This window comes from Pithys albifrons, chromosome 20 (assembly GCF_047495875.1).
Source record: "Pithys albifrons albifrons isolate INPA30051 chromosome 20, PitAlb_v1, whole genome shotgun sequence".
Classification (NCBI taxonomy): Eukaryota; Metazoa; Chordata; class Aves; order Passeriformes; family Thamnophilidae; genus Pithys; species Pithys albifrons.
Window position 1 is genome coordinate 8489474 of NC_092477.1, and position 15717 is coordinate 8505190.

A 15717-nucleotide genomic window follows, 5' to 3' on the forward strand; every position below is an offset into this window, starting at 1 on the left:
TAAAGCCCAGCTAGCACAAGTGCAGGGACTCGGGGCACTGGTGATTGTGGGAAGGGCTGGGTGGGATTAATTTGTCGGTGGGGGGAAGTGTTGAACTGGGGTGCAGGTTGGTGACTGGGGGTGCTGTAAGGTAGGTTTGGTGGCACTGTGGGGTGGGGGACTTCCTCCAGCTTGCAGTGAATGTGTGGGGCTGGGAGTGCAAGGCCTGGGGGAGACAAGGGGCTTTGTGCAGGCAAGGCTACAGCCCTGGCTGTGGGACAGGAAAGAGAAAGGCCACTAGACGGCCCTGCTGCAACGGGGGGGGGTGTCCTGGCTGGGCTGGGCTGGGCTGGGCTGAGCTGAGCCCGAGTTTCAGGGACACACGGGGCAGAAGGATGCACTGGATGGTCCCAGGGTCCTGTGTGTGGGCCATGAGATGGGTAATCTCTGATGTCCCTCAGCCCCTGTGTCTGAGAGAAGCAGGGCTGGGGCTGGTGCCGTGCTGGGGGTGCAGGAGGTGCTCAGCCCTCGGTGCTCAGCTTCACCTGGAGCCGGCTCTTGGCTGTGGCTGCTCCCTGGGTCCCTCTGCGGGGTAGTTGAGCAAGAGCAGAGAGCATCCTCCAGAGCAGCCATGAGCTCAGCACTCCGCTTCAAGGGGAGCCAGGAAACACTCTACACCCCCAGCCAGCCCTCACAGCCAAGGGCTGCCTGTCCCGGCCAAGCGCTGCCTGTCCCAGCCCATGTCCTGGCTCCGGCTTTGTCTGTACTTCGCATGGCTGTTTTCTCCCTGTTCCTGGGGCAGCTGCGCTGCTGAGCCCGTAGGAGCCTCTCCAGAGCCCCTCGGCCCCCCAGCCCCGTTGTGGATCCACATTCCAGGGGGGCCCTTTGCCTCGCAGAGGGGGAGTTTGCTTCCTGGGGTCCCTTTCGCAGCTGTCTCTTCCCCCCTGCTGAGGGTTTGGCAGGGTTTCCCCACAGGTGCTCAGCTTCGAGCCCCCATGTCCTTCCCTAACCCCTGGCTCCCCCCCGCAGAGTGGGGTCTCTGTGAGCCCGGGCGAGGGGCCAGGGGGCCTGGCCAGTGTTTCTGACAATCCTATGGGCTGTAGGATCTGCTTCCCAATCCCTGCATCCCCATCCTGACATGCTCCAGCTCCCACCCACCTCCCTGCCGCATCGCTGGCTCCAAAAGTCCGGTTTTTCCTCCCTCCCTCCGTCCCTGTCCCTCCCAGAAGTTGAACGCTGGAGGAGCAGGTCCGCAGCTGCGGACGGCTGGGCGTTCCCTGACCGGGGTCCCTGCTCTGTCCCCGCCGCGTGTGGCCCCTTCCACGCCGTGTCCCTCCCTACTGCGGGGACAGTGCCCAGCGGGGTCTGCGGGAAGGACTGGGACAAGGACAGAAAGGGTGTCCCTGGCTCCCCAGGGCCTGCCCCACGATGCCACCCCACGGAGGGGTGTTTTTGGGTCTCTGCCTGCTGCTGGCCCCCAGTCTCGCCGAGGGGCCCCCCAGCGCAGGGTGGGCCACTCTTGCCTTTGTCTTCGATGTCACTGGCTCCATGTACGACGACCTGGTGCAGGTGATGGATGGAGCCTCCCGCATCCTGGAGCGGACACTCAGCAGGAGCACGAAGCCCATCAGCAATTATGCTCTGGTCCCTTTCCATGACCCAGGTATGTCTGGGACAGGGTGAGGATGTGTCCTGCCAGGGAGGGAGCTGTGGGGAGTTGGTGTGCGATTTTGGCTGGATTTGAGGCTGAAATGTGCACTTCCAAAGTGCCTGCACAGTCACTTCTCCTTGTTTTTAATGCCCTGGTGACTGCTGTAATGGGGATGGCTGCAAGTTGAGGATATGGAACTGGGCTGGGGCTCCTGTACACAAGCCACCCTGTAGGCACAGGGTGAGCTCTTTCCACTATATTAAACCCAGGGATGTTGGCACCCAGTGGTGGGTGGCTCTTCTACCTCCATCCTGTTCCAATCTTTCCATGGTGGGAGCATTTCTGTAGAAGTCCATAATGTGCTTCCAGGTCATGTCAATAAAAGCACCACTCCCTAAGAGGTTTTGGTAATTCACCACCACATCAGAATCGTTTCTTTTTGTCCCTGTCTTTGCCTTGGGCTTTTTGTGCACATCCATTAAAAAGCAGCTGTTCCCCAAAAGAGCCCCAACCTCTTACCAGGAGAGCAGGACCCAGACTTTATTTTCAGCAGAAACACTGAGCTGAATGAAAACCACTGGAGCCAGACAGGGGAGGAGGGAGAGCCAGTGAATGGGTTTCTGTATTGCTTTGCTGGGAGCCTTTCCCAGGAGAAAAGGGTGCTGGGTTTGCAGCTCACCCTTGCTGGGAATGCCTGGTACATTGGGAGGAATTCCTGACCATGGGAATGGTCTGCACAAATGGTCACAGTATGGGCATGTGGCTAGTCTGCCCAAATCCATTTCTCACCTGGTGCCAAGTCTTGAGTCTCACAGGTGAATCTTGAGTCTCACAGGTGTTTGAACCAGAGTGGGTGCTTGGGAGCACTGGTAGTACAGGTAGCACTGCAGGAGGCTGGTGCTGAGGTGATGGTGTTGGTGTCCTTGCAGAGGTGGGACCTGCCACCCTCACCACGGACCCCCAGCTCTTCCAGCAGCGCCTGCGGGAGCTCCATGTCCAGGTAGGCATCCTCAGCCCCACGGTGCTGTGCCAGGCCTGGCTCAGTGCCTGGCACGTGGCACTTGGTGGGACACGTAACACTGCATGGTTCCAGGTGTGATTTCTTCATCCCCTGGGGAGCGTGGTGGGGGCTCAGGGCTGAGCCAGGCAGGCTGGGGGCTGCTCACACTGGGGTGGAAGTGGAGAGTGTGGGTAATGCTGGTGTTGTACCCCAGGGTCCTGCAACAGGGCAGAGCATTCCCAGTTCACAGCTCTTGTCCCAAAGGGAGATGGTATCCCCAGGAGAGTTTGCACAGATTCTCTGTGGAACCAGAAATCTCTTCTTCTAGAAGTGCTCCTTGAAAAATGAGTTTTTAAATCTTTTTTTTAAAAAACAATTTCATCTGTTTTCTGCCAGATGAAAATCTTCCCTGGGAGTTTAATCCTGCTTTATCCATCCCCATTCCTGCCCTGCCTCCTGTGCATTGCTAAATCCCTGTGATGTTTCCCTTCAGATGCAGCTGTTTTGGCAGGAGGTGTAACACTGAGACTGCAAATGGTTTCCCAGCCCTTTGGGATGCCAAGCCCTGGGGAGGTGGGAGCTGATCCACCCTATGCCCCTGCACTTCTCTGGGGTGGCTGATTCTGCTGTTGGGGTGGGCACAAATGTTCCTGCTAAAGGTATTTGTAGGAAAACAGTGGCTTCTGTGGGCCTGGATCTATAGACTGGTGGTTTAATCACCATTGATAATGAGAGAGGGACGAGTCTGTGTAATCCTGTGTCCCTGCAGTTCCATCACACTGCTTTGGGCTGATTCCAGCAAACAGGTGTAGTTCCTCCCCATGAGCAGACCCTGGGTGGGATCCTGCCAGGAGCTCAGCAGGGAAGGACTGAGCACTGGGTGGCTTGGTGCCTGTGCCACATCCCTTGTGTGCCACAGGGCGGAGGGGACTGCCCGGAGATGAGCGTGGGAGCCATCAGGCTGGCTGTGGAGATCTCACATCCCGGCTCCTTCATCTACGTCTTCTCCGATGCTCGGGCCAAGGACTATGAGGAGCAGGAGGAGCTGCTGCGACTGCTGCAGCACAAGCAGACCCAGGTGAGAGGTGCTGCCCACTGGCCTCATACAACAGTGGGCTTGGGGGGCACTGCAGCAGCACATCAGTGAAGCACAGCGATAACCCCCCTGTGCTGCCTGGTAGTGGTGGGGATTTTGCATCCCTCACATGACTCAAGGTGCTGGGATGCTGGCTGTGTCCCCTCCCTGGGCTGGACAGGCACTTGGTGGCTGTGTGGGATGCCATAGGGGCTGTTGCTGTGGCAGGTGGTGTTTGTACTGACGGGGGACTGTGGGGACAGGACCCACCCCGGGTACCGTGTGTATGAGCGCATCGCTGCCACTAGCTCTGGACAGATCTTCCACCTGGACAAGCAGCAGGTGACAGAGGTGAGTGAGGACCCCCTTGCTCCCACACGGAGTGGCTGAAGGGTGTGTGGTCCAGCCCAGTTAGCTGAGCTCTTCTGTTCTCCCTGTGGGGAATCGTGCCCAAGGCACCTCCAGTTTGCTCTGGGAGCCCCACTTTAGCCCAAAGCTGGAGCAGGTGATGGAGAAGGCTGCCTGTGGAATCCTTGGGATGAACTGACCTTCCTGCCTGTGAGGAGAGGAAGTGTCTGCTGAAGCGGGGGCGCTGCTGTCACTCTCAGCATCCTGGGTATCATGTGGGGGCCCTGATCACAGGGAGAGGAGCCTCTCTGCCTGTCCCTGTTCTTGGAGCTCTTGACTGGCATGAAATCTTGGAGGCTTAAGGAATATCTAAGTGCTTTTCTGCTCATTCCTGGGCAGCATCTCCCAGCAGAGCCCCTGCCCAGGCTCCAGCAGTCATGCTTTGATGGTTTCTGTCTCCATGAGTGACCTGGTGGTTAATAACACACTACTCCAAGAAGCTGAGCAGGAGCCTCCTGACAATAACAACTACACCAAACTACACAGTTCCTTTTGGGCCCTCTTGAGGGGCTCAGCCAGGGCCATCACTTTCTGCCCATCTGTCCCTGAGCCCCTTCATGCTGGCACCTGATGGACTGTGCTGGTCCCTTGCCTGGGTGTTGCTTTGCAGCTGTGCCTGAGATTTTGACACAGTGCAACACAGCCCCAGAGTGCCCCAGTGTGGCCCCAAAATGGCCATGCCTGTTGGTGAGGGGAGATCCAGGTTAATCCTCCACATGCCTCCAGGTGCTGAAGTGGGTGGAAGAGGCCATACAGGCTTCCAAGGTCCACCTGTTGTCCACGGACCATGAGGATGGTGGGGAGCACACGTGGCCGGTCCCTTTTGACCCCAGCCTGAGGGAGGTCACCATCTCCCTGAGTGGCCCTGCCCCAGCGATCAGGGTCCAGGATCCAGCAGGTAGGAACACAAGGGAAAGGGATGGCACGGGGTGATGCTTTGCTTCCCAGAGAGACCTCAGGTCAGAAGCAGGAAAAGGGGTTCACCAATCCCTGCCCTGAAAACTCAAATAAAAAGGGATGAACTACAAAGCCCTCAGTTAACAACAAGTGCATCTCCCTGCTCCCCTCCTGGGATGGCTTTTCCTCTGTCTTTAGGAGGGTTTTCCCTGCTGTCTTCACTGTGAGCAGTGATGGGCTCTACACTGCCCTGAGCTCCCAGGGGGAGGGCTTCCATCTGCTGCAGGACCAGGGGATGGACCTGGGTTGCTCAACCCAGAGGTTCACTTACTGTTGCAGGAAAAATTCTGGAGAAAGGCCGAGGTCTGAAGGAACTTCTCAGCATCCCCAACTCAGCCCTGGTGGTGGCTGTGGAGCCCTATGAGCCAGGGACGTGGTTGGTCACGGTAGGCTGGTGGCAGACCCTGCACATCCTCTGCCTTTCCCTGATGGATATTTAACTGGCCAGACTTTTCCAGATGTCAGCTTTCCCCATCCATCTCCAGGCAGGCAAAGGATGTGTGAGCAGGCTGGAAGGGGCCAGCTGCCACCTCCTCCCTTCCCATCACATCACATCTCCCTTTCCCTGCCCTCACCATGTGCCTCTCAATCTCCTTCCAGACCCGGAGCAGTGGCCGCCACTCACTGAGGATCACAGGCATCAGCAACGTTAATTTTCAAGCCAGCTTCTCCACCCAGCCTGAATTTGATGCCAGCCAGCTCAGAGAGCAGCCGGTGCAGGGTGAGGCTGGTGCTGCCCAGGAGGCTGGATGCTGCACCTGGGCATCTTGCAGCCAGGAATGTGGTTGTTTGTTTTTTCTCTCCCTGCTTTCCAGGTCTGCCCATCTCTGTGGTGGTGAACTGCACTGGTCTGAGGCCACCTGGGCGCTTGCAGGAGATTGAGCTCTTTAACACCTCTGGCCATGTCCTGCTCTCACTGCCTGTGTGGCCCCTCTCCAACTCCTCCTCTGGGCAGCTCTGGGTGGGTTCACTGCTCCGTGTCCCTCCAGGTGACTTTCTGCTGAAGGTGAAGGGTGAAGATGCCCAGGGCCACCCCCTGCACCGCCTCTCTGGGGTCACCTACACCAGTGTGGTCCCTGGTGAGTGGAACCCACACTCCCCATGGGTGCTGAGTGGGGGCTAGAGGCTCCAGCACTGCCTCTCCTTTGGTTTCTCCAAACCCATTTTTCATTCTGCTTCCCAGTGCAGTTCCCAGTGAGCTCCTGAAGGGTGTTATGTGTGTGCATGTCTCCTAATACTTCCAGGTCTGCCCAAAGTGAACATCTCTAGCAAGACCCAGGCTTATAATCGTGACCCTCAGCTGATCTCCTGCTCTGCACAGAGTGAGGTCCCTTTCCGCCTGCAGCTCAGCCGAGGCAGGGTGAAGCTCAGGGAAGAGCAGATTTTCAGGTGAGTCTCTGGTATGGCCCAGTGAGTTCCATGAGGGACGCAAGGGGGATGCTGTGTGCTGGCTCCTGCAAGCTCTGAGCATCCCAAACCAAAAATCCCAAGGGCCATGTCTGCAGGCAGTGTGGGTGCACACCTTTGCCTGACTCAGATGGAAAGAAGTCTCAGGGATTAGGATTGGGGTGGTGACGTAGCAGTCCCAAGGTAGGGGTGACCCACCTTTTCATCTCTCCCTTTTTCTAGGAGTTCAGGGCACATCAGCTGGTTGATCCCTGCAGTGTCCAAGAGTGATGAAGGGTTTTACGAGTGCACAGCCACGAGCAAGGTTGGGGTGACATGGGCTCGTGCCTACATCTCTGTGTCAGGTAGGGGCTGCTTGTGCCAAGCCTTGGTACCCTCTCTGTGTCTGTGGCTGGGCACAGGCTCGTTTCACCCTGGTGTCCTGTGTTTTGCAGAGCCACCACCACGTGTCATAGCCCTGGGCAACATCACAGCTTCACCAGGCCAAGACGTAGTCATGTCCTGCCTGGTTCTGGGGGATGTGCCCTACAACCTGACATGGAGCTGGGATGGAAAGTCAGCACAGCCAGGGGATGGCCGGACCCGGCTGCTGCAGAACCGCTCACTGGAGATCAGCCGTGTCCGGCCGGGCGATGGGGGCCTGTACGAGTGTGTGGCACACAGTGCCCACGGCACTGCCACTGCCTCCCTCTGGCTCTTTGTTCAAGGTAGGCTTTGCCCCCTGTGGGACCATGGCCCCAAGGAGAGGTGGTGATTGGCACACAGGGGCTGAGCCCTGCTCCAACCCCGTGCAGAGGCACCGTGGGTGAAGGTGGACCCCAGTCCCCAGCGATTCAGCAGGGGCCAGGAGCTGCAGCTGAACTGCACAGCCGGGGGTCACCCCCTGCCCCACACCACCTGGAAGCACTGGGGCTGGGCACTGGAGCAGGATGAGAGGTAACCTGTGGAGATCTGTGTACCCCCATCCTCCCTGTGCCATGGGGATGATGCTCTCCTTGCAGGGATGTACGGCCTGAGGGAAAAGTGGCTTGGAGCTGCCATAGCTCTGGAAAGAGGGAGCCATTGCAGTATCCCAGCCTTTGTACCTGCAATGCTTGGCACACTGCTGGCCTTAATTTCATGTATTTATTTTTAAGTTGTCCTGTCTTATCCAGGTCACCGTCCCCACCGAGGGTGCTCTGGGTGCTTTGCACACCTGGTGTGTGCTCAAGTCTCAAAATACTCCTTGTACTTCCCCTTAATTTCTTGTGCTTTTTGCCTTCTACCTCCTGCCTGTGTCAAGCTGTGAGTGCTGGGGTGGATATTTGGGGAAGGTTTTTTGACTTGGAAGATGAAAAGGCACAATTCTCAGTGCTTTTAACTGGTTCAAAGCAAAGTCCTTCCCTGCAGCAGCTGACAGAGCTGGCTCTAAGTGCTGACCCACATCCATCACATGCCCAGCACTTACCACATGTGCAGGATGGCCTGAAGCCCACTCATTTATATCAACACATTTTCCATCTCTGCTTTCACAGAGCTCATTTCTCCCTCTCTCTCCCCATTTGCCACAGGGTTTTTAGGGATGCTGAGGGTACCCTGCACATCAGGGCTGCTGTCCCAGAGGATGCAGGGAATTACAGCTGCTATGCCAGCAGTGCACTGGGCTGGGATGAGCAAGTCATCACTCTGGAGTTCACCGGTACCTGCTCTCTGTGGGCCAGCAGCACACCTGGAGTGGGGCTGTGTGGGATGGAGAGTGTTGGGGGGCAGGTCCCAGGGCTCCCTGGTCCCCTTGGTGTGAGTGACATGGCTGTTGGAGACTGAAGCTGTCTCTCCCCATGGCACAGAGCCTCCTGCCATCCTGGCGGTGACACCCAGCCTGAAGGTGCTGGTTGGAGAAGACGTGACCCTGGAGTGCTGGGTTTCGGGGGCACCCCCACCCCACATTGTGTGGTACAAAGGTGAGATTGAGAGGACCTGGGGAGCAGATCCCCTCCATGTGCTGGAGTCCCTCTGCTGCCCTGCAGAGACATCACACGCGGGATCCGCTGGCCCGACAGTGAGAGGGACCCAAAGAGGCACTCGGGGTGCTGATGTGGGGGCCTCGGGGCAGACGAGCAGGAGATGGCCACGTTCCCACCCGGCACCCAGCGTGCCGTCCTGAGGCTGCAGGAAGTGCGGGAGGAGGATGCGGGGCAGTTCGGCTGCGAGGCTCTCAGCGAGGCCGGAGTCGCTTTCGACAGCACCCTGCTGGACGTGGGGTGTAAGTCCCTACTCTCCTGTTGGGCTCAGCTCCTACTTGCTGCTTTCCAAGCCTCCTTTTGCCCCCACCTTCCGGGCTTCCCAGTGCAGGGGTGTTGGTGCTTGGTACAAGCAGGTAGAAACCTGACAGGATTTCTAGGCGTTGGGAAGATGGAAGAGTTTCAGCAAGTGGCAGAAGCCAGTGCAGTTGTTACTGTATGGGGACATGATGGGTTGGGACCCAGCTAGGCATGAAAACTGCTATCAGTGTGATTAGGCAGAGGTGGAGCCTGACTTCTGTGTGTCTGGAATTCCAGGTACCTTGACTGTTGCTCAGGGCTTTCCACTAAAAGCAGAAGAGGTGGAAGAGCATGGGGAGGAGGAGGGAAGGCTCTGAGCTGGGGGCAGTAGGGCTTGAAGCAGTTAAAGATGGAAAAGTGTAAGAGGTTTTGCTGAGCTGAGGGATGCTGAGTGCAACTGGAAGGAACAGAAACTGCAAGGGCACCAGCAGCTTTGGAAAAGCTCCAAGTGCTCTAAGTCAGTTTTTTAACTTGTCAGGGCACCTGGCTCGTGGGTTTTGCAGCCCTGTCCCTTCTCCAGGCTTGGCTGTGCAGAGTGGGAAGCTGGGATTCCAGACCTGCGTAAGCCCCTTTTCCACTGCTCTCTCCTGCAGCTGCCCCTCACTTTCCTGAGCCCCTTGGTGACATGGAGGTGATGGCTGGGGAGAGTGTGAGCCTGCTGTGCCGCGTTGAGGGATCTCCCCCACCACAGGTCACCTGGTCCCGGCAGGATGGGAAGCCTGTGGTGGGTTGGCAGGGACCATGGGATGATTCCAGCCAGCTGGAGGCTGCCCAGCTCCTCATCAACAGTAAGAGCCAAGTGTGCATGTATTTTTCTGTGTTTTTAACTTGTGCAAGCTTAGCTGTGCTGCAACAGGCTACAAACCTCCAGAGCTGCAAGGTCTGTTCCCCACTGGAGATGGTGTGAGGGAAGGGGAGGGGGGTGTCACCCATCCTGGAGCTTCCTCAGGGTTCTCCAGCTCCACTAGGCTCAGGCTGCTCCCCCCCATGCCCCAGGTACCTCGCTGGATGACCAAGCCATCTACATCTGTGAAGCCCAGAATGAGTTTGGGAAAATCCAAGCAGAGGTCAAGCTCACAGTAACCGGACACGGTTTGCTTTTCCATGCTTTGGTGTATTGATGTTCTCTGTGCCAGTGGTGAGCGAGTGGCAGACCTGAACAGCCACATCTGCTCCTGAGCTGGCTGTAGGGAATGCTCAGCAAACTCCAGGACAGCGTTTGGGTAATGCCCTTCCACCTCTTTGGCTCAATATACTGACATGTGCTTGAACCTAAACTGCAGCAAATATCCCCAGATTCTTGGGGGAGATAAATGCTGGAGCCACCTTGTACAGAGCCAGGATCTGGACCTTGGCAAAAAAGTGATCCAGATCCATTCTTCTGAGTGTTCCTGGCCAGTTTGTCACCAATTAATTTTGTTTCCTTTTCAAGCAGCCCCAGAAATAGCTCTTGCATCCCCTGTGGTCCATGCGCTCCCAGGCCAGCCTGTGTCACTGCCCTGTGTGATCCTGGCTGGGAGGCCATTCCCAGCCCGCCGTTGGCTGAAGGATGGGCAGATGGTGAGGCTTCCATGCCTGTTGGGGTGGTGGGTGGGTGGGTGGACTTCTTTGCAAGATGGGTGTCACTCCCTCACAGGCCAAAGCTGCTGGTGAAAGATGCCAGGGGGAGCATTTGTGTTGGGAGGGTAATGTGGGTTTTTCACCACATCAGGATGTTCTGTTGCTCAAGGATCAGTTTCTAGATGTGCCCCAAATACACAGCAATAAGGTGATGTTTTACCCCTCTGTCTGTCTTGCTTTCTTCTCTCTATTTATGTTCAGGTGGCCACAGGTGACCACTACTCCATCCGGGCTGACGGGAGCTTGCACATGGACCAGGCATCTCAGGGGGATGCAGGGATGTACACCTGTGAGGTGACCAACACCCTCGGCTCACACAGGCAGGACGTGTCCCTCATCATTCACGGTGAGTGACAGGGTTCTGGCTGTCCCAGTGCCATGGTGACCAGGAGCAGGTGCTCTCTGTGCTCCATAAGCAGCTATGCACCACTCTCTGTGGAGACCTGGCCCTGGCCACGCAGGATGAGGTGCTTCTCTTCCTTCCCAGTTCCTCCCAGCATTGAGCTTGGCCCAGTCCTTGTCGCTGCCACCGAGGGAGAGGCTGTCACCCTGTGGTGCAATGCCACCGGCGTGCCTCCCCCTACGGTCACCTGGGCAAAGGTAGGTGATAGGGACAGGCAGGCTGCTGTCTCCCCACCAGCCTGCTTTGGGTCACCCTCAGCTGCTGGGTGATGTGTTTGGAGGGAGTGTAGCTCTCCAGTGTGGCTGTGGCTGCCTGGGAAGGTGGCACCAAGTGCCATGGGAAGCTGGGACCAGGACATGGCTTGCTCTGATGGGTCCAGAGCCCTTTCCTCACCCTTGAGGTGCTCAGCTCATGGGAGTCTCTGCTGTCTTCCTTTATCCCTTCCGTTCCCTCTGCAGGGCACAGAGCCCATTTTGCTGAGTCCACAATATCACCCTGGCCCTGATGGGACCCTCCTGATCCCTTCACCCTCTCCTGGGGATGCTGGGACCTACTTCTGCACAGCTACCAACACAGCAGGTTTCTCCAGCCAGGAGGTGCAGCTCTCCATCAGCAGTGAGTGCCCAGGACTGCTCCAGAGGGGCCTGGGTGGGACAGCATGACCTGGGAACACCCGTGGCTTCTTTGGAGCATCTATCCAGGTTCCAGATGGGTTTGCAGGATGGGAAGAGAAGCAATGAGGGCTGTGGGGCATCTGAAGTGTCCCTGCATCAGCTGTGCTCCCTCTGCATCCAGCAAAGCCCAGGATCAGCGTGAATGGATCACAGGCATCAGACCCTATAACCATCCTGGCTGTGCTTGGGCAGGAGACCACCCTGCCCTGTGAGGTTCAAGGCTATCCCCCTCCCCTAGTGGTGTGGAGCCGACAGTCCCAGCCACTGCCTCTTGTCACCACAAGGTAAAGAGGGTTGTGGGTGCTGGGGCCATGGTCTCTGGAGATTTTCACTCTTCACAGTGATGTCAGGTCCATGAAGGGACTCAGCTGCTTGCCAGGGAGATGTGAAGGGAATCCCTGGCACCAAGTGGCCAGTGCTCAATGCAGGAGTGTGGGCAGATGAGCAGTACATTAGCTCTGCTCTCCTCAAAGAGCACCAGGCTTTTTTCCTATTATCCAGGTGTGCTCTAGGTGTGTTCTAGGTATGCTTTAGACATGCTCTAGGTGTGTTCTAGGTATGCTTTAGACATGCTCCAGGTGTATTCCAGGCTGAGTTACACAATGGTACTGATGGCAAGGCCACTGTGCCCCAGTGCTGTGAACCCAGCACTGGCTTTGTATGCGCTGGAATGTGGGTTTTGAGGCCAGTTCAGTTCCAGTGGCTTCTAGAGGGAAAAATGGACTTCTTGATGACATTGAAGCCCATGATAGCCATAGAACAGTCGTTTAATGTGATTTTTGTGGAGAAAATAACCTGGTGAATGGTTGAACGGATATGTGTTTGTCCACTATCTTGGTCTTCCAGTGCTTTCTCAGTGCATTAGCACCATGCTGGAAGGGGTTCCCTAAACTCATGGGCCTGGCTCTTGGGGTTCAGCACTTTTTTCCCTGTACCTGAGAATTGCTGTGGGTTGGGGAAGCAGGAAGGCATCTAGGTTTTGCTCTTCTTGGAGGACTGTGTTGCCTTGTTGTTATTTTTCATGTCTGGTTTCCCCTGGGTCCTCCTGCTTGCCCTGTGATGCTCCCCACGTCTCAGCTGGCTTGTTCTCATGTGGTGGGTGATTTATGGGAGCATGCGAGGAGGAATCTGCAGTCATGGGCTGAGATGATGTTATGTCTGTGGAGCACAGACAGGGCTGGGAGCAGAGCATGTCCAGCTCCAGCTGCAGGGGCTGTGATCCGTGGGGATCCCCATTCCCTTTTATCCCCTGGGCTCATGCACTGCCTCGTGCTGAGCTCATGCAGGGGCTGAGCAAAGGGAATTTGCCCCCATGGGCAGCTCTGCGACCCTCCTTGCACAGGAGGTGGCCCTGGGGACTTTCATTTGGCTGTCTCAAGGTGATGGTGAGGTCTCAGCCCTTTGCTCTTGCCCAGGGTATATAATGGATGACATGGCTGTTCTTCCCATCCATCTTTTCTGTTCCCTCTCCCCTAAACTACAGTGTCCTCCCTTCGGGGTCCCTCCGGCTGGCCAAGCTCCAGGTGACAGACTCTGGCCTCTACACCTGCACAGCCACGAACACTGCAGGGAACACCTCACTCAGCTACAACCTGAATGTCCAAGGTACACATCCCTGCTTAAAATACTCCTTCCAAGGACTTAGTGTACAACTGGGATCCTCCATCCTCCAAGCCCTTGGCTGCTCCCACATCCTCAGTGTCTGAGGTGGTCCCAGCCTGAGGTCCCATTTCCCCCCAGCTCCCCCCCAGCTGTGGATTGGTGATGGGGCAGGTCACCTGACAGCTGTTGCCAACACCTCTCTGAGGATTGACTGTCATGCCATGGGCATCCCTCCACCCCAGATCCGGTGAGTACTGCAGAGGGATGGATCCTGTCTGTCATCCCAGGATGTGGGATAGCAACCCCTCACTTGGGGTGTCCCTTAGGATAGGAGGCATCCATTCCTTCTTGCCTCTGCTATCCTCTTTCCACCCATCTGGGCACTGCCAGTCCAATTCCAGGTGACAAGAAGACAGTCCTTGCTGCCAGAACTCCACAGTTCACCCCTTTGGTGTGCAGAGATGGGGGGTGGGTGGTGACAGGCCAGACCAAGGACTTGCTGCCTGTCCCCTTCCTTGCAGGTGGCTGAAGGATGGGCATCCTCTGGGCGAGTGGGATGATGCAGTGGTGTCCGAGGATGGTGGGACTCTGCTGATCACCCATGTGGGACTTGGTCATGAAGGGCTCTACATCTGCCAGGGCAGCAACTGGGCAGGGATGGCCCAGGCAGAGGTGCAGGTTTTGGTGCATGGTGAGCACAGCACCCGGGGCAAAACCCAATGCTTGGGACTATGGGACTGCTCTGCTGGCACCTGGCAAGCTCACAGGGCTGGGGGGACCAAAGGGGTTGGCTTGGGAAAGGTGTTGCCCTGTTGATCTGTTTTCCAGTGCCCTTCACCACCATGGGTGAGGAGGAGAATGTCACTGTCATCGTCAACCAGACAGTGACCTTGGAGTGTCCAACCCCCAGGATCCCCACTCAGGGGTCCCACTGGCTGAAGGATGGGAGCTTGCTCACACCAAAGCCAGGTGTGCAGCTGTCTACAGAGGGGACTGTGCTCCAGGTGATGTTTTGGAATATTGTAGGGGATGGTAGGGGAAATGGGGCTGGAAGACTTCTGTCTCCTCTTCCTCACCCTTGAGAGAGAGTGAGTGCAGAGGGAAGGAGTGTCCCACCCCATGACTCGGCACCATTCCCACCCTGATTCCATCCCCATGCCTTCTGCTGGCACAAAATCCTTCCACGGAAAGGCTGTGTGGGCCCAGCTCTGCTGCAGAGCAGCTTAGTGTCCCTGCTTGTCTGGGCAGATTGGACGAGTCACCGTGCAGGATGTGGGCAGGTACATGTGCCAGGTGCCCGGCCACCCTGAGAGACACTACAACCTCCATGTGTGGGGTAAGGGCCACTGCAGCTGAAACAGCCCATCAGGGGCAAATATATATATCTATAGTGCATGTATATGCATAGATAGGCTGTATGTTACCCCAGTTTTATATTTAAAATATGTACCTGGGGTAGTTGACTCGTTTGGAAAACACCAAACCAAAATATTAACACTCTGCAAAATGACACAGCTGGAGGTGTCAGGGAACCCCCACCAGGCTGGGGGAAGAGGGGAAACAGATGTTTGCCTCCAGTGCTCAGGCAAATTTCAGTGATGAAGCAGGAGTGGTGTCTTTTTGAAATCTGGGCAGAAGATTGAAGGAATTTCCTTGCTGTTGCCAGGACTTTCTTGTCCTTTATTTGCACTCCATCACTACAGTGGTCACTGTGGGTATCCTTCCCCTTCTCTCCCCTTGCTCAACTTGGGGAGATGCCAGTGGTGGCTCCAGAACTGCTGCCACAATGGCCACTGGACACTTTTTCTCATTTGATCTGAGCATCTCTGCAGCCTCCCAGACCACTCAGCACATCCACAGTGCCAGGGGCTCAGCCAGGGTCTGGCTTTTCTCAGGGATGCTCTAGGCCAGTTGGTGGAAGTCCTGAGGGCAGGTAGCCAGGGAGTGGAGAAAATCCAGTTCTCCTGGTCTGGGCTTGTTCCTGCAATCTCTTCCCAGGGAAATGTTTGCACGTCTGCCGTCCTGGCTCGGGTGGATTGTTTGGGTTCTGCTGTTTTTGTTTTTCAGGGGTTTCTGGGTGTTGGGGTTTTTCTTCTACAAATTGATATCCCTCATGGGAAGGAGTTGCTGTTTTCCAGCCAGCTGTATTTATGAGCAACAGAGAACAGCATCTGATAATGGAAAGAGTTGGGTAACCTTCCCAGTGAGCAGGTCTACTTAATAAGGCTGTGTCTGGCCAACTTGACCTTGGCCTACTTGTGTGCCTGGCGTGGGATGCTTAGTCATCCTCTGCTGTGGGCCACATGCAATTAAAACTATCCCCCCCTTGGCTGGAGAGACAAGATTATTGTTTCCACATGGAGCCAGGGTAGGGGAGTCCTGCTGGTTTTTGTGTGGCACCCAGCAAAGCTGCAGGTGGTGTGCATCCAGCAGGATGGAGCTCCAGTGAGGAGCTGCCCTTCTCCTCTTGTCTGGTTCCATTAATGAGCTACTCCTTTCATCCCTGCAGTGCCTCCATCCTTCTCCTCGGCAGAACCTGAGGCTGTGTCCATCCTGGAGGGGGAGCCTGTCAGGCTGACCTGCGAGTGCCATGGGATCCCCCTCCCCACCCTGAGCTGGCAGAAGGATGGTAGGGCCCTGC

The 15717-nt window shown here is 56.5% G+C and overlaps 1 protein-coding gene across 1 annotated transcript in view; it reads left to right on the top strand.

Moving 5' to 3' along the window:
* Positions 1–1407: 1407 nt before the first annotated feature.
* Positions 1408–15717, top strand: part of HMCN2 (hemicentin 2) — a 33333-nt gene continuing 19023 nt past the window's right edge. The window contains exons 1-26 of the mRNA XM_071574295.1: positions 1408–1642; positions 2560–2630; positions 3550–3708; positions 3934–4056; positions 4840–5011; positions 5350–5456; positions 5671–5791; positions 5886–6149; positions 6315–6459; positions 6700–6821; positions 6912–7184; positions 7272–7413; positions 8028–8155; positions 8304–8417; positions 8570–8719; positions 9371–9565; positions 9774–9869; positions 10213–10337; positions 10599–10743; positions 10885–10997; positions 11259–11415; positions 11596–11759; positions 12953–13079; positions 13215–13323; positions 13598–13767; positions 15586–15705. Of these exons, the coding sequence (XP_071430396.1) occupies positions 1408–1642; positions 2560–2630; positions 3550–3708; positions 3934–4056; positions 4840–5011; positions 5350–5456; positions 5671–5791; positions 5886–6149; positions 6315–6459; positions 6700–6821; positions 6912–7184; positions 7272–7413; positions 8028–8155; positions 8304–8417; positions 8570–8719; positions 9371–9565; positions 9774–9869; positions 10213–10337; positions 10599–10743; positions 10885–10997; positions 11259–11415; positions 11596–11759; positions 12953–13079; positions 13215–13323; positions 13598–13767; positions 15586–15705 (3847 nt within the window). The remainder of the gene's footprint in view (positions 1643–2559; positions 2631–3549; positions 3709–3933; positions 4057–4839; positions 5012–5349; positions 5457–5670; positions 5792–5885; positions 6150–6314; positions 6460–6699; positions 6822–6911; positions 7185–7271; positions 7414–8027; positions 8156–8303; positions 8418–8569; positions 8720–9370; positions 9566–9773; positions 9870–10212; positions 10338–10598; positions 10744–10884; positions 10998–11258; positions 11416–11595; positions 11760–12952; positions 13080–13214; positions 13324–13597; positions 13768–15585; positions 15706–15717) is intronic.